The sequence below is a fragment of the Leptosomus discolor genome, chromosome 3 (assembly GCF_034619465.1).
Source record: "Leptosomus discolor isolate bLepDis1 chromosome 3, bLepDis1.hap2, whole genome shotgun sequence".
NCBI classification, from domain to species: Eukaryota; Metazoa; Chordata; class Aves; order Leptosomiformes; family Leptosomidae; genus Leptosomus; species Leptosomus discolor.
The window spans coordinates 79,721,651-79,747,183 of record NC_141393.1 but is presented as its reverse complement, the minus strand read 5'-3'; the positions used below and the strand labels follow the sequence as shown (position 1 = coordinate 79,747,183).

At 38.5% G+C, this 25,533-nt stretch overlaps 1 protein-coding gene across 5 annotated transcripts in view; it reads right to left on the bottom strand.

Moving 5' to 3' along the window:
• ARHGAP29 (Rho GTPase activating protein 29) overlaps positions 1-25,533 on the bottom strand; it is a 50,091-nt gene that overhangs the window by 6,292 nt on the left and 18,266 nt on the right. For 3 of the 5 annotated variants that reach the window (XM_086462727.1, XM_009948933.2, XM_086462726.1), the window contains exons 2-15: positions 21,446-21,589; positions 12,646-12,742; positions 12,221-12,293; positions 8,236-8,296; positions 7,613-7,750; positions 7,271-7,335; positions 6,670-6,780; positions 6,459-6,539; positions 5,980-6,168; positions 5,598-5,735; positions 4,090-4,280; positions 2,126-2,292; positions 1,441-1,569; positions 1,180-1,278 (exon numbers count right to left, since the gene is read on the bottom strand). In XM_086462727.1, coding sequence (XP_086318853.1) covers positions 1,180-1,278; positions 1,441-1,569; positions 2,126-2,292; positions 4,090-4,280; positions 5,598-5,735; positions 5,980-6,168; positions 6,459-6,539; positions 6,670-6,780; positions 7,271-7,335; positions 7,613-7,750; positions 8,236-8,296; positions 12,221-12,293; positions 12,646-12,742; positions 21,446-21,589 — 1,683 coding nt within the window. Of the gene's footprint in view, positions 1-1,179; positions 1,279-1,440; positions 1,570-2,122; positions 2,293-4,089; positions 4,281-5,597; positions 5,736-5,979; positions 6,169-6,454; positions 6,540-6,669; positions 6,781-7,270; positions 7,336-7,612; positions 7,751-8,235; positions 8,297-12,220; positions 12,294-12,645; positions 12,743-21,445; positions 21,590-25,533 lie in introns of all 5 variants that reach the window. The other 2 variants (XM_086462725.1, XM_086462728.1) reach the window with 2 other exon arrangements.

The window sequence follows — 25,533 nt, the reverse complement described above, 5'->3', positions numbered from 1 at the left end:
AAAGTTTCATTCTATGCGTTTCAAAATCCTGTACTAGAGGATGAAAGATGACATTATGGTTTGGCCTGCAGTGTTTCCGAAATACTTAAGAATACTTTGCAGCAGGGAAGAATTAACACATGCCTACAGCAGAAGCCATATAAAATAAAAAAAGCATCACTGGCTCTCAGTCTCCTGTGAGAACATCAAAGTATTTTCTAGAAGGTTCTAGACCAGAATAGCAACTGGTGCTTTTTGTGACCAAATTTTTTCAAGCAATTTACTTAGAATGCTATCAACAGCTCTCAAACAAAATCCTTCACTTTACAGATAAAAACTGAAGATTAACATATACAGGTAATTGCCCAGAAATCTTCTTAAAAGCTCAAGTATTGATTAAACACCATCACTCCAAGTGAAAGTTTACATTAATTAACATGTTGCCATGCTTTAAATCTGGATCTAAATTAATATTGTTAACAGAGTCTCATTCCTAGGAGCAAAGTACACGTTTAGGAAATATGGACTAACCGAAGAATTTCCTAAAGGCTTTACTAAGCAAGTGCCGCAAATACCTCAGAAGTGGTTTGTACGTACTGCAGACATCCCATAGAACTATTTCTAATAATCCAGTTATTCAGGTTTCAGTACCTGTGGCAACATTGTCTTTATAGTCAAAATTAATTTGAAAATTAGGAATGGTTAAATCTGGGACAAACATTATAAAAATTGCTTATCTAAGTTGAAAAGGGTAAGATCTGTTATTGCCCCAAACATTTGGATCCACTTTTTTCCAATTCACCGATTACCAGCTCTCTGTATCTCTGCATTTCACTTCAAAGTTTAGAAGTGATCTCACACCTCAGCGCCATGCAGCTAATTTTAAATGCAAATGTCTGGAGGGAACGGCTAGTGGATCGTTTATGTTCACCTCAGGAGGGTGAAGACACTAGAAATGTTCAAAGGCTGCCCATATAGTTAATCTAAATACATGAAGACAATTCTGCATTGCTTCATTAGAATGACCTGAACATTACCCTTCAGCTCTCAACCTCAAGTGGATGCACACTGTATTGAAAAACAACGCTGCCTGTAATCACAGCCTTGGCAGTGTACTTTTCTTCAGCACATTGAAAAGAAAAGCCACACTCTACGACAAAAAGCATCTTCTGGAAACTTTGGGTATGGAAACAACATTACCACAGTCTGAAGGAGATGGTGGCTCTCTTTCATCAAGATCATCTGCAGATGACATAGTACCAGTGGAAGGTGTTCGGGGAAGTCGTCTTTTAAAATCCCCTAGCAGATGAGAAAAATTTGCAGGAAGCTGTGAGTATCAGTTCCACCCAAGTGCTCATTTTCACCAACAGGCTCTGTCCAACACTTGCTAAACTAACTTCATTAATTAAAACAGACCAAAGAAAAGACTTCTAATTAGTAGAGCAGCGACTGTGGCTGTACCTGGGCTAGCAGATGGAGAATCCATGGATCGTGACTCGCTGCTTCCCCCTGCGCTTTCAGAATCACTGCACATTCCTCCACTCTGGTTGCCAACTGACCACGATCTGAATGGTGGTGGCCCTCGCATTGCTTTGGAAAAGAAAGAAAATCCACGAATTCCAAATGTCAAGGACAAAATTACATTCTTTTCTTTTTATTTAATGAGTAACTATGATTATATTAAAGATAGGAAAACATTGCAAAAGTCACATGAACATGCAATATAGTGAAAAAACTCAGAGCATATATTCCTGTAAAGCCTCCAGGATGTAGTGAGAAGATGCATTTCAGAAACCTGAGACTTGTGCTTTTGCAAAAAGACCTGCATTCAACATCATAATTACAAATGGATTTTAAATTGCTGAAGTTAAATGAAATAGTTTAGTACATGGAGCTTGACAGTACTTGCTCTTTGAATTGCATCTCACCTTTCTTGTCAAAGAATCTAAGTACACATACAGCCAGTCTTCCACTGTCCTCATGCTCAAGTACATAACTGTTTTTATAGGCTTTGAACTTCAAAATACATTTTTTTAACCCCTTCAGTGTTACATTTCTCGCAGTGAGACATCAAGTACCTGTTGGGTTTTTTTCCCCGGTATTTTTATTTAGAGACTGAAATACAGATGAAATTCAGAAGAACTACCTTGGATATCTGTGCTGCTGGAAGACCTCTTCTCTCCAATCTTCTGTGAACGATGATAAATTGGGCTTCCCACATCATCTAATGTCTGAGCCGGAAAATCTCCTGAACACTGAGATAAGTTACCATGTGACGTATGGACACTGTTGGTTGATTGCTTATTAAAAACCCTTCAGAAAGAAGAAAGTAAGTTGAAGAGTGAATAAAATAGAATTAAATGAAAAGCAGTGTATATTTTTATCCCTGGGCACTAAAAATGCTTCATTTAATTGCTGTTCATGAACATACATATTTGACATGTAATTATTAAATCCCAAATAAAAACCAAAATAAAAAGCAGAAGGGTGGCAATTTATTTTTAATTAAATATGTGCAATTTCCCAGTGTTCCCTACCCACCCTGTAAATCAGCTTTTCCACAGCTCTGCAAGGTATTCTGACCATTATTTGACTGCGAAAAAACCAGCAAATCTGTTCATCTACAGATCAGAATAATTCAGGCTATTGAGTCCTACTTTTATGCTTTCCTCCAAAAGATTCTCCACCCAGCCATCAGGACCATTCAACTATAAACATCTAGGCGTTAAATTTTTTAAAAGCACAGAAAACATATTGAAGCTGCCAGAAAGCTTATAGTCAGTCCACTGTGAAAATCTGCTCTCAGGATCAGGACAGAAAATTGTTAACAGTAATTCATGTAAAACGCTGAAGCACCCTCTGGACAAAATGGCCTGTTAGCCAAGTTCAGCAGTCAGGACGCTGTTTCTTAACCAGTTCTAACCTATCCAGCTGAAGGAAATAAAGACTTAAAAGCATTAAAATTTGCATTTGTCCAAGCTACCGTCCCTTAAATAAATGCAAACCTAAACAATAAAAATGATCATTTCAAGTACACAAAGAATCACAAGGCCATGTCAAAGAAAACAAAAGGTGGGGAGAAGGGAGGAGAAGAAACACACTCCTGTAAATCTTAAGCAGTAAATAGCTGGGAGAGCACACAAAGAGTTTGAAATTTCATGCTCATCAGTTTCTCAGGGAGCTGCATAGTTAAATCCCCCTCAGTCAAAGTTTATGAGTATAGCCTAAATCAGTCTTAAAAGGCAGGAAATTTACGGACAAGAACTAAGAATCTCAGCTTTAACTTTGAATTTCCTGGCTTTTGTTGGTACAAGTCTGACTCAAGCGTCAGGTTTTTTGTATTTAGTTTCCTTTTGAAAGATGATGACGACACTTTCCTGTAGAACTGTGAAACACACAGATTGGAATGGATATTCTGGTGCTTTAGTGCCAAGAGGACTATTTTACAACAAGTTAAAGGTGAAAAAGCATTTGGCATACTGACAGAAGGAGTTGGCTTTTTGTCTTGTAGTCTTCCACATTAGCTGTATCTTTATAGATTAACAGTAAAACCTGCTATTTCACACAGGTTGGAAAGAAATAATGAAGTTATAACACAGGGGCATGTGGACTCTAAGCTTTTTTTAGTCCCATAGCATGAGACTAAAATCTGCAACACTTCCTGCCAAAAAGTTGCCAAGTGTAAACAACATGAAAGAAGGTACCGTACCAGCAAGGCCTGCAGAAAAGGAAAACTACTTCCTCAGACTTTCTAAACTGATTATCAAATACTACTGCCGCACCACACTGCAGAGTTCAAAATCCACACTTTTCATATTAACCAGTATCTACATTAATATAGTAACAAGTCAATTCCTGCACAACGATTGTCAATGTTTTAGCAAGTCTTATTACACAAAATGACATTCTGCTTTGGAATTTGAAGTCAGGTTTTAATGTCAACATTATATATAATCTACAAAAGATCAGTCAAAGAAACAGAGAAGGGTAAAGCGTGATAAAACACCAGGATTCATTTAATTCCTCTAAAAACATTGTTTTACTGTTAAACACGTGTGCCTAGCATTTAATTCTAAACCAAGCAAATGCCACCTGTAGTTTGGGACTCACCCGTCAACCTGGGAACTCTGGGTTTCAAAAGAACCTGTTTCAATAGGAACATTTTCCTTTGGCAAACTTTTCACAAACTCTGAATACTGCTGACCAGGGTCATAGAGTTTGGCACTCTCACAGAGGGACTGGCAGTTAACTGGAAGAGATACAACCTGAGCGTGCTGCAGCTGGAACAGGTTAACTGTTGCCTGTTGGGGAAAAAAAAGTTTCAGTATGTGTAGATCATTTACTAGATATGTCACTTACACTTTACTCAACTCAAACTAATATCCCAAGAGAAAATTATTTAAATAATAAGACTAGAAAAACCTCTAAAAACCAGTAACATTTGTAGAGATGTTTTCAAGATTCCTGAAAGCCAACTGCAAAAACTTCATCTGCAGTACAGATATTAGTATTCTTCTTCTCTCTGGGTTACTGAATCCTCCAGGTAGCAAGGGTAATTCCAATGGCTTCCCGCTTTGGCTTGATCAAGATAAACAGCAAGGTTTTTTGCTACCAAAAAGACATTTTTCATGCTCTGGAGGAAATTTGAGTTACCACTACAAGGATGAAGCAGTTGGAGTTCCAAACCCAGATCATCTCCATATCACCTTGAGACAAGAAAAGGACAAAACTCCTTGTCCCAACAGAACAGATAAACTGAACACTTTCTTTGTTAAATAACATAAAACTTCTAAAAAATGTTATCACAAGGCAGAGACCAGGGAAGGGGGCTCTGCATGGCTGCTTCTTCAGCTTTGGGGTTGCAAAGTAGATCACCATTTAGATATACTTGAACTGACAAGTTTGTCTAAGCTTTCTACTGGTCTTATGGGTTGGTTTTTGGGTTGCTTGAGGAGGGGTGTGCACGTTCGTTTGGTTTTTATTTTCCCTTCCTGCCCCAGCATTAAGTGGTCTTTGTCTCATCTAAAAAAAGTACACCTCTATTGGCATATTGTGTTCTTAAAGCTTTTTTTAAAAACTGTGTACGTACATATACTGTTTTGACAATCCTTTGCATATTTACACGCATTGAATTAACACGTTAAATCAGTCACAATGGACCCTGTAGTAATTGAGACTTTCATCAAGATTAGCCGGCTCCATGCTGCAGCGTGTTAATGTCCATCCTGTGCTTCAGCCAAACACCTTTGTTAATGCAGTAACGAAAATGATGGGAATGGGGGCTGTACTCCTAAGCAACAGAGTAATGCTATTGCCATCAATATTCTTAGAGAGATTTTACAAGCATTTTGTAGTCAGGGTTCTTGCAAAGCAACAGCTTAAAAAAACCCCAAAACACTCAAGATGTGTATAACACCTTCCTCTTTTTTTTTTTTTTTTAAAAAAAACAAACCCTCTTGTAACAGATAGAGAACACCACAAACATTAAAAACTTTCCTTCTTTTCCTATTGGCTTGACTTCTTTGAAAATTATTTTGAGCAGTTAACTCTATAGTTGGGCTTTCTCTTAGTCTTTATATAAATTTCTGTGCCAAATGTGACTTAAAAAGCATGCTTACAGCTTTAAGAGTAAGATCACACTGGTAAATAAGCTCCCGAAGCTGAGTTAAGACATCACTTTTAAAGCTTTCCAAATCATTTCTTTTTTCTTCAACCTCTGCCATGCTTGCTTTATAGTGTTCATTGGCCTCTTCAGCCTAGAGAAAACACAAGTATAAAGAATTGATGGACTACAGGCCTTAATACTAAAAGCAAGAAAAAAAAAACCCACAGAAGATGCTTGTACTTGGAGATTCCCATTTAGGATAAAAGCCCAAAAGAGCATAGCATGATTAAAATTAAGAATTACGAACAAAACACTTCGTCAAATGCTCCCATTGGGGAAGCATGAGTAAAGCCAGTATAAGCTTAACTTTAAAAGCAAAGGACAAAAACTCTTACTTTTTGAAGAGCTTCCTCTTCTAGCCTTCGTTTTTTTTCCAGTTGCTTGCTGAAATCTTTCACAAAGCTTCCACTTGAGCCAAGATGTTCCTCCTCAGCACGAGCAGTGCAGGATTTTGCCTTTTCATACTCATCTTGACGCTGTGTATAAAGCAACTTGGCTTTTCGTAGAGCAGCTTCCAGCTCTTGCTGCAGAATACAACAGATGAAAAAAGCAAAAGAATTAATGATTTTAATTTTACAGTTATATAAAGTGATATTTAAAGAGATTGTTATGCACAGGTCTGTGTGCTGCAGTTCAAAGCATATAGTCATAGAAAGATAACCTCTTACAAATGCATGTATGTCAATGACAGTTACATCCAATAAGCTCTACAGATTCTACACGTGAATTTAAGTGCATAACAGCCTAGTTTGAAAGTTTTGTCCCTCTGAAGAATTTTAGATTGAACGCTGCTAGATATGAAAGAAATACCAACCATTTTCTTCTGTTCTCGCTGCCAAAGTTCCTTGATATCTTTCCTTTGTCTATCCAACTCATTTTTCCTTCCGAGAAGAGGCTAGATAGGAAACATTAACAGAGTCCATAAAAGGCTTATAGGCTGCAAGTTTGTTCTTTTGAATAATCTGTGCTGTTACAAAAATTTTAAACCACCTAAACAGTATCTTGGTCTTTTTCTTTAAGCTTACCTGCACAAACTTGTTAGACTGGAGAGCAGCAGCTGTTTGTTGACAAAGTTGATTGTTCTCAATATCATTTTGAAAAGCATTAATGAATATTGATTGGAACGGCATGTAATCCTAAAATGACACACAACAAAAACATTAATGCTCTAGGTAAGGTAGAGGCATGCTGACATTCTACATGTCTTATAATTGAACTAGATCTGCAATTAAATTTAGTAAGATATTTATACGTGTGTAGAAGTCAGTTAGGGATGAAAGTAGAAAATAACTAATTTCTCAGCTATGTTTCATTTTACTGGGAAAACACTCTGAAAGAGAAGTCTACAAGTTCAAATCACAAAGCATACAAGATATTAGGAAAAAAAGCATATTGTGAAACCTATAAGGCTATTCTGCATTTTCAACAAAAATAAATCTATATATCCAAATTTCCATAGGAGATGAGAAGACAAAGCACAGCAGATCTTTTAGCCAGTGATTTACTGTATAAATCAATTCTGTATCAACTTGAAAATCATCCTCAACATCCCCAAAGTTTCACTTTTGGGCAAGGCATCCCATACATTTTTAAGACTTTAAAACAAAGCCCCTAAGATATACTCACCTGGTGTCCAACAACAGCTTTAGCAGTTTCAGCCATTTTTGCTAAGTTTTTAGCACACTCCACTTCTGTTAAAAGAAATCACAGTTGCTGTTTACACTAACAGTTGTATCACATGCTAAATCCTTTTTACATTCTTCCTCTAACAGATAGGCTCCAGAGGGGACCACCTTCCACTTTGTTACAGGCCTTTAATTATAGGAAATGCGTGATAGTTCTGTCCACTTCAGCGGAACAGCTACTAATTTAGAAATCACATTATTGACAGTCTGCAGCACAGAGGCATGACAACAGATTTAATTTTATCATGACAAAGCTGATTAAATGCCAGAAAGAGCCACTCACCCAAGCTAAGCTTTTTTTCTACCCATGCAACTACATCCTTGGTATATTTTGACCATGCTTTAGCATAGGACAGAGCCGATTCAATTCCACTGTCATTTCTTAGGAGCATGCTATCAACCTCCTCTGCTCGGAGATGTCCTGAAAATAAAGCATCGAACACAAAGAAGTGAATTTTAGACATGACCACACACTGAGAGCAAAGCCAGTATTAGCCAACTGTGAATGCTTAAGCAGCTCTGATCTTGAGTTGGTCTTTAATGCCAGTTGATTCTAAACAGGACTGACAGAGGTTTTAGAACAAATTAAAGGGTCATAGTATTTTATCTGGAGTAGTCATATGGCCACCATAACTTTCTTAAAGAAAGTGACCCGATAAAGCATGAATCATATGATGACATACAGAAGTGCTTCAAGCCTTGGTTCTTCCCATCCCCCATTAGCAACCCAAGTTGGTTATTCTCAAAAGCATAAAGCCTCTACAATTGCAGATTTTTTACAGTGAAGTTTTAATAGCAGCATAGGTGTAAAACCCACCAACTGACCAAGCAACTTACTTAAAACATTTTAGAAGATGAAAACACAGATACAGAATGGTGTTTATTTATATTAACTGAATGACCTACCTTGAATATCATCCCTTTCATGCAGTGAACCCCCAGACTCCACAGAAAGATTCTCAAAGGACTGGTGCACAAGAAACAAAACATTAAGTCAGCAAAGAAAAGCTCTCACTGGAACTGACAGGCTAACAAAATAAATGGCATTATCTGCACCTTTTTTTTTTTTTTCAGATAAAGCACAAACTGTACTGTAACTCCCTCTCATATAAGGCACAACACATTCTAAGCTCCCATAGCTGTTGAGTGAGACATAAGAAATGGCAAGTAATCATTATATACCTTTATATCAACAATCTTGACAGGCTGTGATGAAAGAGTTAATTGTTTAGCAAATCAGGTTGATATTTAAGTGACCTCCAGCTTTTCTTAGACCCCTACCTATCTTTCAAAAAGCATTTCATACAGACCTAGTGTCACATACATAGGAGACACCATTCTACAAGCCATTAGAATCCTCTACTTCTTCCTCAAGGGAATAAAGTTACGATTTCTCCTAAAATACATGCAAGTAATTTAGGTGCAATAGCTGACTAGTAACACTTGCTAATGAAGCCCTGATATTTAGTACAACCTGACAGAATTTAATCCAATAATAAAAGGAATTTAGCACAAGATTTCATCCCTACCTTTGCCCTCATGCTGCATTTTGCTACCGCTTTAATTGTGCAAATAGAACCATTTGTAGGACTGTGCTGTAAACCAGGCTGCTGAACAAATTTCAATTAATAGAAGTTCATCTAGTAACTACCACCCCCTTTTAAAAAGAAAAACACACCAAAGAACAACACAACCCTACATAATTTCAAATGTATAAACTACTCTTAAAAACTCAGAAGCAGAGAGCAGGCAGAAGACAAAGGCTGAGAAACAGATGCAAAATGGCCTGCAGCTTTACATGAACAGCATGTTTCCATTTTAGACTTTGGTGCTGTTTTATTTTCAGACTTAAAGCTAAAATGGAGCTCAGTAACAATGATACAAGTAGTTTGTTGTGGTTTGGTTTTTTTAAACGTAAATGCAAACTGATCATAAACGACACAAAAATCCCTCAACAATCATGGTTTACTTCGCAGCAAAAGCAGCTTTTCCGTATACCAAAACATGTGAGATATTAATCACTTACACTGAAGTGAATCCAACTACACTCTAAAGAACAGCTCCATTCCTAAGAAAGTGGAATACTAGTACAATTGCTGTCTAATAAAAGAGAGTTCCAGTAAAATGGAAAGACTTTTTCAGAACAGGCGGGAAATCCATCCAAAGCTGTCAACCAAAAGGTTAAAAAAAACCCAAATCTCAGTTTACAGATGGATCAATATTCAGTTGCACAGAAAGCCTGAACATTCCTAGATTTAGCTCCGATTTGGGTATAAAGCATTATTGTCTTCAAGTAGATTTTAAAGTGGCATACGGTTGTTGAGGAAGAACAAATAAGAGGAGGAAAACACTCCATACTTAATATTAAGTCAGGAGACACTTATAAGTTCTGGTCCTAAAAATTATTTCCCATTCCATAAGACCTCAATCATTTCACTCTTTTCCAGTAATTCAGGCACACAGTCCAGTTAGGGCACCTAATCAATGCTCATTCACCTCGCTGCAAATATGTAATACCATGTTTTAAAGGCAAGCACACGGACAACTACTTCTACTTATGTCCTACAACTTATTAACAGAACTTGATGCATACAGCTTGTCCCCTCAAGTATCCAGTGACTCATCCCAGTAAGCCTAGCAAAAATAATTAAAAACCAGCCTAACCTTTAGATAGATTTCACTTCGCAACTTTAACTGGTCTCTTCCGCCTTTTTTTTCCCCCCCCATTACCCAAGAACTCTCACCCTGACAGAGGCAAACCTCTGCACACACTTTGAAAATTTTAACTTTCTCCTTTATTAATGCTCTCAGACCAAGAGAGCATCGAATAACATTCAAATAGCTTGTTGAGTTATGAAAGGGCAGACATGCCAGTCTCATCTCTTCCAATGTATTCTCAAGCTCTTCTGTTTTTAATTAAGAAATCTCTTTGCTTCCACCTCGTACTTCTGGTTGTACTACAAGGGCTCAAATAAGAACAATTACATTTGCTAAGAGGGGGTACACATATCCTTTAACTTAAGCTTCCAAGTGGAATGCCTGAACTAAAGAATGTAGACTCCCCTGCAGTCAAGAGAAGCAAGATCAGAGCCTGCCCGCCCCCCACACCCCCTGCCTACTTTAGAGCAATACTCAACAGCTTAGTTAGGGAGGTCCCTAACTTAGCAGGCAATTAAAATCTCTCTCCTTAATTACGCCTCAAAGCATTTACATGTTAAATTCTACCAAAATGTTATACTCCAATCTTTTTAAGATACAGCTAGCTGCTATGTTCAACCACCGAACGTATGCATCTACAGGAGTGAAAAGTTAATAGAGATGCTTAAATATTTTACATTTAACCCCTGCTAACTCTCAACTCCTAGCTGGCCTCCAATTTGCTCTCTGAATTTCAAATCAAAGTGAAATGCTTCATCTGCTAAGCGTGTATTTATTTGCCTAAACGAAAATGCACTTAAATTTCAGACAGATTTCCAAGAAATGGAACAGTATTATCCTACCTGCTCTAAAATTTATAATTGCTCCCTTCCACATTAGGAAAAGCAAATGACACAACAAAAAAGGGTTTTTAAATATAAGCTGGTGACTTCTGGAGCATCTAGACTACAATTCCTTCTTCATTTTACTATATTCTAATTTCCCCTTGGCCTTCCCCCATCTCTACGTTCAGAAGAGTGATCTTTTAGCCAAGCATTCACTTTACAATACAATGTATAGGACCATCTCACTCCACAGGAACATATTTTTGCATTATGAAGCCATTACAAAATTAAAGTGTTGGCAAACTGAGCACCTTCCTTCTGCTCATGAACTGATTAGCTGAAATAGTACTTGTTCAAGTCATCTCATTTCAGTTACATGAGATGCTGGCTTCTATGCGATTTTATTCCATATTTTTTATCAGCAACCTAATCCTCCGATTCTAGGCCTGCTGGAACGAGTTTCCCAAGTAGCCTCCTTCCCCTCCATGTTGTTTGCAAAGATGAGTTTTGCAGCAGCTACAGAAGTAGAACTTCTGTGATCATCCATCTTTCTCACACATGTGGTACCAAACACAGCAAAAAAATCAAAAAGACTACTTCTCAGCTGTAGCTGCACAGCGCTGCTATGATCAAGCCTGTGTGGTGGAATGATAAGCCTTAAGCAGGTTTCAACGAAGCCTTTAAAAACCTCCACAATCTAAAATTATTAACCTTGCTACAACTTAGCTTGTCATACACGCCAATTATCAATTGCATTTTCCTTGCACTTAACTGTTAATTTGACTTGATTTACCTGAAAGTCTGCTTCTAGACACACAAAAATTCAGAACAGAATTTGGTACTGAGCATTTTTTAATCTCCCCTTCAAAGTGCTTAAAGGAGAGTTTAAAACACTAATGTTTTTCTTTGACTACCTATAAGTTGACAGTGCTATTTCAGTTCTCTTAGTGAACTGTTGCTGAAACAGCTACAGAACAAACTGGGCTCTGGAAGAAGAAACACTTATTTTGTAATGAATATTAGTCTTTAAAAGCCAAAAAGAGGTTGTTAAACGTTTAGCTTCTAGGTCTAACAGGTCTATTTAACTACTCCAGCATGCAAATCATTCAAATATCTTTGAAGTATTTAGTTCTTTTCACTTAAACAATTTAAAGATCTCAAATACAATTACAGCAGGTTATCATTTACGTATTTGAGTGCTAGCCCTGTTGAGTCATCACTGGCTCTTAGAACTGAGAATACATTCAAGTATCTGAAACCTTGAATGCATTTTTTTCAGGGTTTAATCTTGGTTTAACACTCAGAAGACTCCAAGTGTCCCAGCTCCATGATGTATAGAGTTTCAGTGGAAATGAAAGTCTCCTTTAAAAGATATCATTTCACACTCGAAGAGAACGTGTTTAGCCTACCCGACTTCTCCGAGATACAGGAAGTCCCAGTGACGAGCCATTGTCTACATCTCCCATAAGGAAGTCTGAAACACTGCCAGAAAAACAAAGAATTATGTTACTTCATTACTTTACCTCACCGAGCAATTTCAGATCACCGAGAACAAAAATTCAGATAGTGTTTCTGATATCCTTTAAAAGTTCTGCAAACAGTTTTTAGCAGTAGTCTTATATTCCCTGCAATTTCTATACCATCATCATTTGCCTTGTTAAGGAAAAAAACCAAACACCTAAAAAAAGCAGTAAAACTGTTCTGGATGTGGTTAATTTAAATTAGTTTACCAGCTAATATTTGTCCAAAAGAAAATGAAAGTTTTTGTTGTTTAGTCTTAATTTGATTCAGCTCCATCAAGCTCTTTAAAAACTCGCTCTGGATTCCAACTTACACGTTTCCAAAGGTGAATGCCAATGTTTCAATGGAAGAAAATATTTCACTGAAGAGTTCTCTCTTGTTTTCTTCATTAACTTCTTTGAAGTTCACCGCTTAGGAAAAAAAAAGAAAACCAAAGGGTGATAGGTGAGGTCAACCAAGCAAGTTTACTAGGCCTAAAGACAAATTTTATACGCAAAGTCTCCAACAGAACGTGCAACTTTATACTTTGCTGAACAACTGAAAAAACAGAGTTTTAAAGAAGATTAGTAAGAAAGTAAACACTAAGGGAAAGAAATGAACACAATCCAGATGCTTCCCACAATGAAAGGAGATTACTCTTTCACTTCCTATACCTTCCCACTTCAGAAGCAGCTCTATGTGGTAACGTGAGGGGAAAAAAAAAAAACTCAACAGTCATTTACCAGCAAGAGTCCAATCACACAGCAGCAGCACCACAAAGCAGCTCACAAATGCAGTCAAGTATTTGAAAACCTGTTTCTTTGCTGGATAGAAATTTCAGAATTTAGAACAGGAGCAGTAGTTTATGGGGTGACACATCTCCCCCCCCCCCCAACTGTACATGTATGTACCCAGAACACGGGATTTCTGGCTTGAGTACAAACAGAAAGCTATCAAAAGGTAGTGTCCATTGCAAACCCCTTTAATTATGAGCTCCTTAGTCTGGCAAAAGCCTCTCAGCCTTTTCTGTTAAAAGCGAAGAAGATACAGCATAACTATCGTTGTTCCAAAATAGGAAGCGGAACATTCCTGGTCAAACTAGACGGTTTAAATTGGCGATCAAGACAAGTATTTAGCCACTCAACACTGAGCTTGTAACATGCTTCCATGATTAATGAATAATGAGACAAGAAGAATGATTCATCCAGAGTTTCTATTAACCACTACTGGACAAGGGTGAGGAAGGAGAAAGGAGAAGACAAAGCACAACCATTTTTGTTTGTTTCCAACTTAAGCCCTTAATCATTGGTGACTGGGAAATTTTTTGTAGGGGAGTTGCACACACTCCTTTGAGCCAAAGCTGAGCCCTCTGGACAGGAGTTTTCTCAATTTTACATTGCGAGAATTGACAATTTCGCATTAGAATTTACTTTTTAAAAGTTCAATTTTTTTAAGCTATGCAATATTCGTAATTATCTAGATGCCTAAGTTACACTTACGCTCATCTGTTTCAGAGATACTGCAATGACCCACATACAGCTATTCTCCCCAGTTCATCACTTTTTGCAAGACCTGTGATAACGTTATGTATCCTCCTTATATTTCAAGTACAAATATGGAAATAATGGACTGCAATGACTTCTAGAAGTAGCAAAAATTAAGTCACGTTAAAGTGTTGCCCATTCTATACACATTTTCTTAGCAAATTAAAGTAACAGACTTTAATCTGAAAAAGTATTCAAACTTCCTGCCAGGTGCCTAAACACTAATGGGTAACAAACAAAGAAAGTACAGTAATCTGCTCCCCCATTAGACTTCCTTTGTGAAAGGAAAAGTTTTTAACCAGTAAAACAACACAGTTGAATCCATTCTGTTTTACACAGCATGCCAACAGGCCTGATCAACATTTTTATAACAACTATTTCTACACAAAGCTATTATGGAAAATATGCACTCTTCTCATGGGCTATTTTCACAATTACTTGCAGATCTGGAAGAATGTGTTGTAATAAGCCTACAGCAAGAAAAAGAGAAAGAAAAATCGCCGCATATTACAAAAATATTAACATTCTCTGTGGCCACAGTTCACTGCTAAATTAAGGCTTCTCCTACCTCTTCGTTCTTCTACACTTCGTAATTACACAAAAAATTGCCTCTGGCACCTTTGTTTGAAATTAAACTAAATAAAGCTCCACAGATGATGATGTTTTTTTTTTTTTTTTTTAAAAACAACTTTGTACATAGCAGTGGATTTCTTTTTTTTTTTTAAATTCAGGTTAGCTGAAAACCTCAGCTTTCCAGAGATAACGCTGCTTATAAATCTAAACTTTGCATTCCCAATCATTAAGCAACAACAGTTTCTACGAGATCTATTGATTCCCAGCCAGTAGTGACTGGAAAAACAATTGAGTGCCAGCACGAAACATAAACGATTTCAAAATTAAAAGGAACCAACAAAAACTGTCTATATGTTCAAAGCACTTACCACTGAAACGTTCATATATCCATCAGCTGCAGTGTCTTCAGAGAAAAAGCACTTCTTTCACTTTGCTAACAAGACATTAATGTAGATGGCCTCTCCCTAAAGAAATGCCGACTGTTTCACTCTGCCTTCCTGTTCCAGGAAGAGTTTTGTTAAGCTTTACACTTTATATACCGGAGAAAACTTTTCTTTTCAGAATCCATCACAAATGGAATAACCAATCTAAAATTTTTCAGAATTGCTACTTCTCCCAAAAAAGGTTAGTCCAAGCTCTTGGTAATTCAGCGGAATACAAACAGCTTTCTTCTAGCTTACTACCACTGGAATGCTGATGTACTTAACATCAACTTTAAACCATGCACGCTCTTTCCCCAGGACATCCTGACTGCACACAATAGCTACTGACAACAATGAACTATAGTAATCTTTCCATGTCTGGAAATGACAGCTATCTATCTATAGTTCTACAGCTTTCAAAGCAAGCTTGCAAGTTAACAACGCTTTTAAGTAAGACTTCAGATGGCACATAATGACCTTTATAAAAAAAAAAAACCCATACGATAGCAATGCATTAAAATCTGGATTCCAGTACCTGAAACACAAGCCTAGCTTGCATTACAGCGGATCTGTATTTCCAAAGCTAGCAAAGCTGCCTTCAAACTGAGGTGGGTTTGGCAACCTCATCAATATGCCGAGAGACACTGCAAAGTTTCAACTCTTGGTTCACGCTCTCAAAAGCTTTCTGGATCAAGCACAGAACAGGCTGGGGAACCAGCAACAGCCATGAAGTTTTGGAAGCCAGAACCCCAGAAGCTGACACAGCACCTGAGGATGTTTGAGCAATGCTTCTGAAACTATGAAGAGGCTGTCAGCTGTCAAGACCAAAGTGCAACCAGGGCCTTTAAAAGATGATGCTTAGGCAACTCACAGCAACCACAGCACATCACACAAGCTTCTGCGGTGCTCTCTTGTCCCCTTCCAGGCAAATGAAGGGAGCACAGCCCAGGAAACCCAGGGGACACAGCCTTGTCAGGGTCTGTAAGAGTTTGCTGGCTTCCTCCTTCCCCCTCCCCAAAGACACGTGCAGGACTGGCAGCAGCAAAGCTACCTTGCAAGCCGTCTGCAGAGCCTGTACAAGTCTAAACTACACCAGCTTGCAGAATTCACTCTTTGCAGGTCAATTTTCTTGTACCCATGACAGATACGGTAACACTACCATTTATTTCCTTAGACAAGAATACATCTTCAATCTGTACTTTACTAGCTGGCTTTTAAGCTGTAAGCTGGCTGACTTGTTGGAACTGAATACCTCTGCAACCTATTTTCTGTCCTTAAATATCCAACAATGCTTTCAAGAACCTTTCAGAACCATTTCAAAAACAAAAACAGCATGCAAGCAAACAAAAAGAACAACCAAGACCAAAAGCCACTCCCTCTTCCAAAACAAAGACTTGTAATACTTCTTGTTATTAACTCTCATCTTTTAAAAAGTGTTAAAAAAAAAAACAGGGGTAGGAACCTGAGTAAAGAGCAGTAGTATGCAGACTGGAAAGATGCAGAAGACGAGTATTCTTGGGATCTCACAGCTAGAGTGGATCAGCAGGCTGTCCAGGCCCCACTGTTCTACTTTTAGTTTTCTGTGCCATATAATTTCACCAGCCTATACTTAGTACGAAGTTTGGCAGCCTCCCCAACTTTCAGCTGGATGCCCACAAGACAAGTTTGAGGTACTGTTTCCTACTCCTTCCATAGTAAGTTTTGCTCTGAATTTACATCGGATACACCAACAAAACTGAGACTCCTTCACCTTGCTAGAGGTATTTAACTTTGACGCAGAACTATTAGAAAAAAACCCACATACCTAAAAAGGGAATTTCTACAAGTGCAATTTTCAGAGTTCATTCTAGTGATTCATTTAAGTGAAAAGGCGCAATTTAGAGCAAGAGAACAGTGTAAGCTTGAATTCAACATGGGATCAGGAGAACCATCTAATCTTGGGCCACCAGCTATTATAAGACACTGAGTGGGAAAATAACAATTATGAGTATGATGATGTGCCAGACTGGGAAGTGACTTCCAGAAACAGAAGTCTAAACAGGTTTCAGGCAAGATGCCTCAGTAAGTCTTAATTCTTCCAGATCAAGTGAGGTATCATTTACAAGACACATTTCACGAAGCACTTGAGTAAGCATGTATAAGTAGTAGAGTCCAAGCAAAGAGGCCCAGTGAAGCATGGCATGTTCAAGACATAACCAGAGGAATCAAGCTTTTTCTCCTACATTTTCCTGCAACCTCAGTCTAAAATGCTAAAAGTCTGATATTATCTGCTCTGCCAAACATCATGCTCTGTAGCAAGATTAAGATAACATGCTATAGCTAGTTCTTCCTTCAATCTGTCCAAAAGGAAAAGCATTAGACATCCAAAGCGGAACTACAAGCACATTCGTATCATTCCCACTGAAGAACCTGAGAAATGGCCGAGAGGCTTGAAGGAAGGGCACAAGCACTCTGCTTTCTGCTAGCATTCCAAATATTCCCACTTGCTGCAATTTAAAGGGGGTGGTCTGTCTGCACTGGACATTATGTTTAAATCACAGTGCAACTTGTCATACTTACGAGAATACTTCACAAGCCAGAGTTACTGACAGTCACTGGTTGCAAAGTTATTGTAAGTGATTTCATTAAGAGCAAAGTCAATCATTTGTTAAAATAACCATTTGCCCCTACGTGAAGTTCCAAATACAAACTACATTTAAAACACTGGCATTAGTCTTTCTAGAACCTAAGCCAGTTATGCTTCTATTTCTGAAGTGGGAAAAAAAAAACCCAGCACAAAACAAATGTGTAAATTCCAGCTTGTTTCTATTTCACCGACTCCCAAATAAACATCAGAAATTTTCCATGCCAGGTTAATCTTCCTAGTCATAAATCTGACTACAGATACAGAGTGCTTCCATGTCTTTTTATAGTTCTGTCCTCCAATGACAAGAAACAGATGAGTCAGATGAACTTCTTTTATAATGTCACATTAACACCGCCTGGGAAGACAGAGGAAAAAGGATACTGGTTCTGTCCTACCAGCTCCTCACATTCTTGTAGCTTCCTGTTTACTCAAAAGTTACTTTACTTCTAGTGAAATAACCACATCTGAAAACCTGTGAACGCATGCATCACTGACAGGCCACCCTAAGCAAACTTGACATCCGACATGCTTACAAATCACCACAACACGCTGTATTTTCACTCAGCTTCCTCAGTTCCAGCACTCACACACTTCACTTTGAATGCAAACATGGGGCAGTCTGATCCTCTCACAAAAACCAGCTGTAAAACCCAAGCAGGTGCTAAAGAAACTGCTTTCACATTTACCACAGGTTATGCTGGGGGGAGGTAGGCTGTTTTCATACAGCAAAGGTTTTGCTGTTCTCCAAGAAGTAGGACCGAAGCACCAGCTGGAAAGAGCTGAAGCACTGTAAATCCGCGCGGAATACAATACATGGCTGAGAAAACACTGATAGGTGTTACTGAAGTCTTCATATGAAAGTACTTGTTTGTATCAAAGGCTACAAATATGGAGGCAAGACTGACCAAGACCCCCTTCAGTGCGATCCAGAGCTCCCTTTCCTTGCAATTAACTTGGGAACTCCATGAGGCCAGGCCACACGGCACTGGATCACTGCATCGGCGATTTGCCAGAGCGAGTTTGTGTTTGCTTTAGCCAAAGAAAAACTAGACAGTGTACACCACCCTCTGCACTCCAGGTCCAGAACTTATGCTGCTTATGAGACAGATGAATAACTCAATGAGATATTAGAGAGAATGCTATGAACAGCAGTTGTATGCCATAATCTTTTATTCCATCAGAAAATACTTTTTAATCTATTTATTCAAGGTGATATTTGTATCCGTTCAGCACTGTGCACCGTATCATCACTGTACTTTGGATCCTGTAGCAGGAGACCTACAGCTAAGATTTCCAGTACTGTCAAACCATTGCCAATGAGAAAATAATTCAGAGTAATGTAACCAAGACGGGGGGAAAAAAGTCAAACTTCTGTTCAGTTCCAGCTCAAGGTCAAAGACTGTTACCACAACAAAAACAACTCCTTTCACATCTTTTTTTCTTTGACAGGTTTCTCATCATACGAGATCATATTTAAGACAGTTCAAGTGAGCTATGGCTGAACACAGACTCTTCAGATGTACCTAAATTACAGTCTTACACGTGGATCTTGACCCATGCGAACACATTTGACAGAAAACTACAAGATCTGACTGTACAGCTTGTTTCTAGTGGCATTCTTACAACAATAAAGAGTGAGGTTACTTTCAAAATTCTGTAATTGTACAAAATGCACAATGCTTTCTTAACAGTAGTTTTTCTTTCCATATAGAAAATAAAGCAACCTCTCCATGACTGTAGCTCCTCATAATCTCTCTATATTAATGATGAGTGAACTCTACAATGCAAATATTAGCCATTAGTTTATTTCAAGTGCAAACACATTAATTATATGAACTCAAGTCTGTTTGGGGGGAAAAAAGCTAAAGAGTATTTGTGAATATCTGTATTGCCAAAAAAAAAAAAAGGCTTACTACTAAAGTTATTTCTTCTGCTTGCTGTCAAGATAAATGAATGAATCATGAAATAACTATTCAAAGAACTGCTACTCAGCAAACCAGGCAGAAACAGATGCATATAAGAAAATGTATGAAACACCAATGCAGCTGCCCAGAGTTCGGGGCTAGTGAAACTGTACAATGGAACAGTGTGCACCAAGAAGAGGGAAAAAAAAAATTCTATGGCATCAAATTCAGAAGTCTGCAAGTACTCTGAAGAAATGGAGTAGTAATTCACCGAAGTGCTTAATCCTCCGCTTCAGAAGTAGAAGGGTAGGAGGGAGAATACAAAAATCTAGATCTAGAAAACTGGTTTGGGAGTACAACTACAGAAAGTGACTTTGGACTTATCATGGACTTTAAATCGAACACAGAAATTGACAAAAAGGCCAACGTAATTATGGAATCAATCAACAATGTTACCATGTGAGCCAAGGAAAATAATTCTGCTTCACTCTGTAATGGTAAACTTGGACAGTATAGGCAGGGATCAATTTGGGGCATTGCATATCAAGAAGCACGTTGATAAACTATGTAGTTCAGAGAGGATAGATATCATTGCAACAGTTTTTGGAAACATGATTTAGCAAAAGTTGATGTAATTTAGTTTACTTGCGTACCTTAAGTCAGTTCTTCTCAATGTTTCTTAAATTAACAAAACAGCAGTTGAATGTTGTCCTGTGTCCAGTGAAATTAGGAGGGAGTGGAAGAGACACAGTAATCTTACCGTAGCTGTTAAGCATGGAAACGGCTTGTCTAAGGTGGATGTAGAATTACGTTCACTAAACATTTAACCTGTTCTCATGGGTAAATATCTGATTACCTTTATACACGTGTACTTAACTCTTCCTGAGATCAACAAGACAAACAGCAACCTCTTGGGGATACCCTCTGCATTCCTACAGACAATTCTCTAAAGCAAGTTCAGAAGTTGCAGAGTTACAATCCTGCGATCGTTTCAAATACCAGGGACGGATCTATAGGAAACTCCACATGCAGCAGGAAGAAAATGCAAAGTGGGCTGCTAGTACCTGCCAAGATCAAACTAACTTGCAAAACTATATATCAAGGGGAAGAATCCATAAGAAGCTTGGAAAAATCCAAAATATAGGAATCAGGCAGCTAAAAATGTTAGCATTTTAACTGATATTCCTACTTTACTGAAATCAGCAGTGTATGTTCAGACATACTAATTAGGAATCAAGGGGAAAAACCCTAGAACAAGGAGAAAAACGAAATCATGCATCTCTGAAGGAAGACGTTCCATATGATTTAACAAAGGCAAGAGGTGGAGATTTAACCCTACTCAAAGCATTTGCCACGCCACACGGAAGAAACTGTACTGGCTCCATAGGAATATACTGGACTTAGTCCAGAGTAGGGACAGCTGCAGTCAAAGCCTAGAAAGAGAATAAACAGCTATGGTTTATAGGGATGGAGCAATTGTGTGCTGTGTCTGACACAAAGAGAACTGCAGCAGCAAAGTGCAGCAATAGAAAGTATTAATCTGTAGGCCTGCAAGGCTTTTTTTTGTTGCTGTTGACACCTTTACTATGCTTACGATCCGTTTGCGGAATTTCTAACTAATTGTTAGGCCATTCAGATTTGGATGGCTCATTTAGGTACTTATTCATTTGATAAACACACCATCCTCCTTACAAATTCATAGAATTAAGCAAAGATTTCTGGCAAATCTCTAAGTGGATAATGCGAGGTTTATTATTCTGTGATGTCATTCCATGATACACAGGGAAAGAAAAAGCTCAAAATCAAAGGCTTGTGCTTTTGGAATTTGGTGTGGGTTTGCAGCTAGCTTCCTATGAGCAGAATTTTATAACATCAACAGGAGAATAAGCTATTTGGTATTACTTCTCACTTAGAGAAGATATTTCTAAACAAGTGTTAAGGTATTACTCTTAAAGACCCCCTTGTTTCTTCTGTATACATAGAACCCTATCTGTAACTCGAAGCCAGAGTCAGTCAAGTCACTAATTACAATTTTCCAAGAACACAAAAGGAAATAATTCCTTACCTTTCACTTTTGCAATAACTGTTCCTGCAGCACTAAGAATATCAACTGAGTTCAGCGTCTGATGTTTATTTATCACTGCTTTTAAAACACGTAGCAACTCCCCCAGGCGTTCGTGTACTACCTGATGCAGGCCATCTTGATTTTCTGAAAAAAGTAAAGGAGAAACTACGTTAAAACAGTGAATTAATGCCCAACCACATTACAAACCACTTTGATGGTATTCAGCTGCACTGAAGTCTAGGCCATAGGGAAGCTGGGCCTGCTTAGAACAAATCAATTGCCAAAGAAAAAGAGTTATATTAGCATTTGCCAACAGTTTACTTGCAATGCTGTATGCCATTTACATATAAACTAATTTCTTCCAAAAAGTCGAGCAAGTACACTTAAAAATTCCCTCTACATCTAAGGTTTCTGAATTAAACATCCTTTTTTCTCATGTCATTTCATCAACCACCATTTTGATAATTACATATATTCGAAAAAGAGTATCAACAAAAGCAGATTCGAATTACTCATTAGATATTTCTTCACTTCATACAAATTCAACACCATTTTTGTATATTGATAGACTTAAAGATTTTTGGCAAATGTTGGCTAGCTTTTAACTCCAGTGTCAGTCAAACCTTAAACACCTTTAGTGCATACATGCCTAGATCTACAAAGATCTGTCTTTAAGCGTGTCAGTCCTGATAAAGAAGTTGAACACCTAAATTATTTTGTGGAATTCAGCCTAATCAGAAAAATTCTCAAACAAGCACGCATATAGGGCAAACGTTTTTTTTTTTTTACAGCATATGCCTCTTGCTATGCACCCCTAAATCCTGGCCCCCTGCCTTGTTTTTTTAAAAAACAGTTGTTGTTGCATACACGGCACAGGTTAAACCACAATCTCTTCCGTTCTGTTACAGAAGAGGTGCTGGGGCACGGAATTAAAAGTTTCACACGCACTAGAGTGCTGCGTTGCAAGTTGTGGTAAAAAGCTTTCAAATTCAGGAAAGTCTAGCTTATGAAAAAGAAAAAGAGGATCTAATACAAGCTGACTCACTTCCCCACCGAGCGAAAGGGAATGGCAACTCTGTGTTGTCTGTGGCCACGATAACAAACAGGTCAATACAGACAATCGCAGTGCAGTGCAAATTGATCCAGTGTTACTCAGAGAACAGTTTCAAATCTGAGCCATTTTGTTCCAGCTACAAGACATTATATTTAGGCTAGAGGCACCTACATTTTCCTGAGGACTCAACAAAGTACGACACAACACATCAGTACAGTCTATCGCTACTGTCAGGTGGGTAGCTGCGGGTACATACAAATTACACGTGATGGTATCAAGTGCAAAAGCAAGCTTTCTAAGGACGACTGTGCTTCAGGCTTTATCTCCCTTGATGTCAAATATCAGGAGATTTATTTTCAACTCGGACTAGCTTATACGTGGTCAAAGGAAAAACCTTGACTCAGGAAGTGGACTAAGGCAAAAACTTTATCTACTATTCACTGGTACTCTGCGTGTTTTTTCCTGCTGGAGGGGAGTAGGAAGCTCTGTCTGTAACAGGACACACAGAAGTCTAGGAAAACCCATCTTACACAGCAGTAAATTAAGAAAGCTCTGTGTAATCTATTAAAGAAACATAGCTGTGGCTTTATCTTCATTTACATGTATACATAATGGCTTTTAACTGAGGACTCAAATGCAAAGGCAAAAAATATGTCAAGAAGCTAGTACTAAATGTGGCTATGAATCAGTACATACATATTAGCAGCAGAAGTACATTTATGACAAACACACACTGATCTAAAAGGCATACTATAGCTCAGAGTCTGGAACTTAACGGGGAAAGCAATCCAGGCTTGAAGCAGTTTCCATGCAAGCAACAACAGCAGAAATTGGGACCTTGGATAAGAGATGGTTTATAAGGAATATGAAAGAATATCAGGAAATCATGACAGGCGTGAAAATACTGGGTAGAATCAATCGCTTACCGATGTCTTTCAGTTAAATACAACACACCTCAGATGATTAAACAGATCAAGCAGCAGCCAGATTCGAAACACAAAAAGGTGATTCTTCAGGTAAAAGACTTGTGGAATTTCTTGTGAAAACATAGCATTGACACATGGAAACAAGGAAAGACTGGACAAGTTCTTCTAAGTTTTCCTGTGGGTTACTAATGAGACCATAAATGCCTTACAGGGTCAGGCCATGGGCCCAGCTAGCCTGTGCCTTACACAGCTGTGGGCGATGCTGCTTAGGAGACTAGACAAGAGTGGCCGCTTTCTGCCGTCCAGTCCCTCAGCACCCACAGCTGCTGCACCATACTTGTTCCTATGCACTTCAGTAACGGCTTACAGACCTGCTGTCTTTGAATTAATTTAATTCCTTTTGAACTTGCCCCTACAACTACTTTTCACTCCATTACTCCACTCTTTAGTCTACTGAACTACTAAAACAACGTAACCTGCAACAGCTCAAGAACCCCCCTAAGCAGAAAGGGTTCAGAAGATTTGTCCAACTTATCATTTTTACTTTTCTCTAGTTATTCATTTTTGGCAGTCATCAAAGCTCAGACACCCAATTAGACACAGCTTTGGCCTAAGCCAGCATGGCCATTGCCACCTTCTAACACTTGGAGAAATTCTATAGCTGTCAAAATGAAACCAGATAATTTTAATAGTCCCTTTGGGCTTTAATCCATCAAAGCCTCAATTGTACTCCAACAATGCAAGACTAAATGCTGTTGGGAGTACCAGGCAGCTCCAAGTAAAGGCAATGGGGAAAAGGAAAGACACCAGAGCTGTACTAATGCCCACAAACCCAAAGTGGATCAGACAACATAGAAAATATAGCTGAAAATTATAGTAACATGTTATTTTCGGGAAATAGGATGTTAGGCAGTTAAAGGTAATTCCAATTAGTTCATTAAGAAACATGTCTAGTGTGTAGACTTAAGCTTTGAAGTGCTTAAGGAGGAGGTAGTCTATGGATGTCTCATGTCTTACAAACCTCCAGAGGCAGACAAATATTCCACAATCCTTCATTAGGACTAATGATTTATGTGGTAGGACTGGCACAGACAGGCTTTTATGGAGGCGTTTGAAGGCTATATATACAAGCCTTCCCCATAAGCTGCCTCTGTCTAAACAGAATATAGGCAGTTTCAGTCCTCACATGAAGAGCATGAACATTGTGGTCAACTGACAAGAGATGGTCTGCACAAGTGCACCATTTGACCACAACCGCATCTCTTGCCTAGCCAAGATGAAGGTGTCCCTGTCTTCTGATGCACAGATGTCCACTCGTGGCTGGAGAGAAGAGAGTTCCTAACCATGTGAGCAGGAATACGCATGCACATATCCCATAACCAGGTCCTTTTGGTGACACGGTGGGTAGAGTTTTGGACCGCTAACTAGTAGGGGAAGGGAAACAAGGCAGGAAACCAGCCAAACCAATCCATAGATTACTCCCAGTTTGAGAGTCCTCAGGAAGGACTGCATCACAGGCATAAGACAAACTGCATGAATTATTCTGGGAGTTCAGTGTGACCCACAATTACAGGCTTGTCATTACAGGATAAAACAGCCTCTTGAGGTTCCTTACAGGTTAGGTCAAGGCAAAAAAACCCAAAACCCAAACATACAGAAGACTGAAGCATACCTGATCCCAAAATGCAGTTTCTTACTATTAAAATTTAATAGTATCTTACCAGACAAATGGGAGGGGGAAGAGAGAGAGACAAAAAAACCCCAAAAACCTTAAGGTACACAAGCTTCTTCAAGCTTGAAACAGAAGCAGTAAGCTTCAAAGGGAAATGCAAGTTGAAAACAACTGCTGAGTTGAATTAGATGGTTATCATACCATCCAGGAGAACACTATCACTAAAATAATGCATTCAAGCACGAGATTAGGTATTTGTAGTCTCAAAGGCAAAGGTCTGGCTACACCCAACTGAGATTTTTTTGTATTCCATCACGGTATTATTTGTTTACAAAATATCCAAAACATTGTGTCTGTGCCTCCAGAAGACAAAAGGTCTGTGACACAAGTAGTGCTTGGGGAGGGGTGGGAGCAGAAACCATCAGGAACCACAACT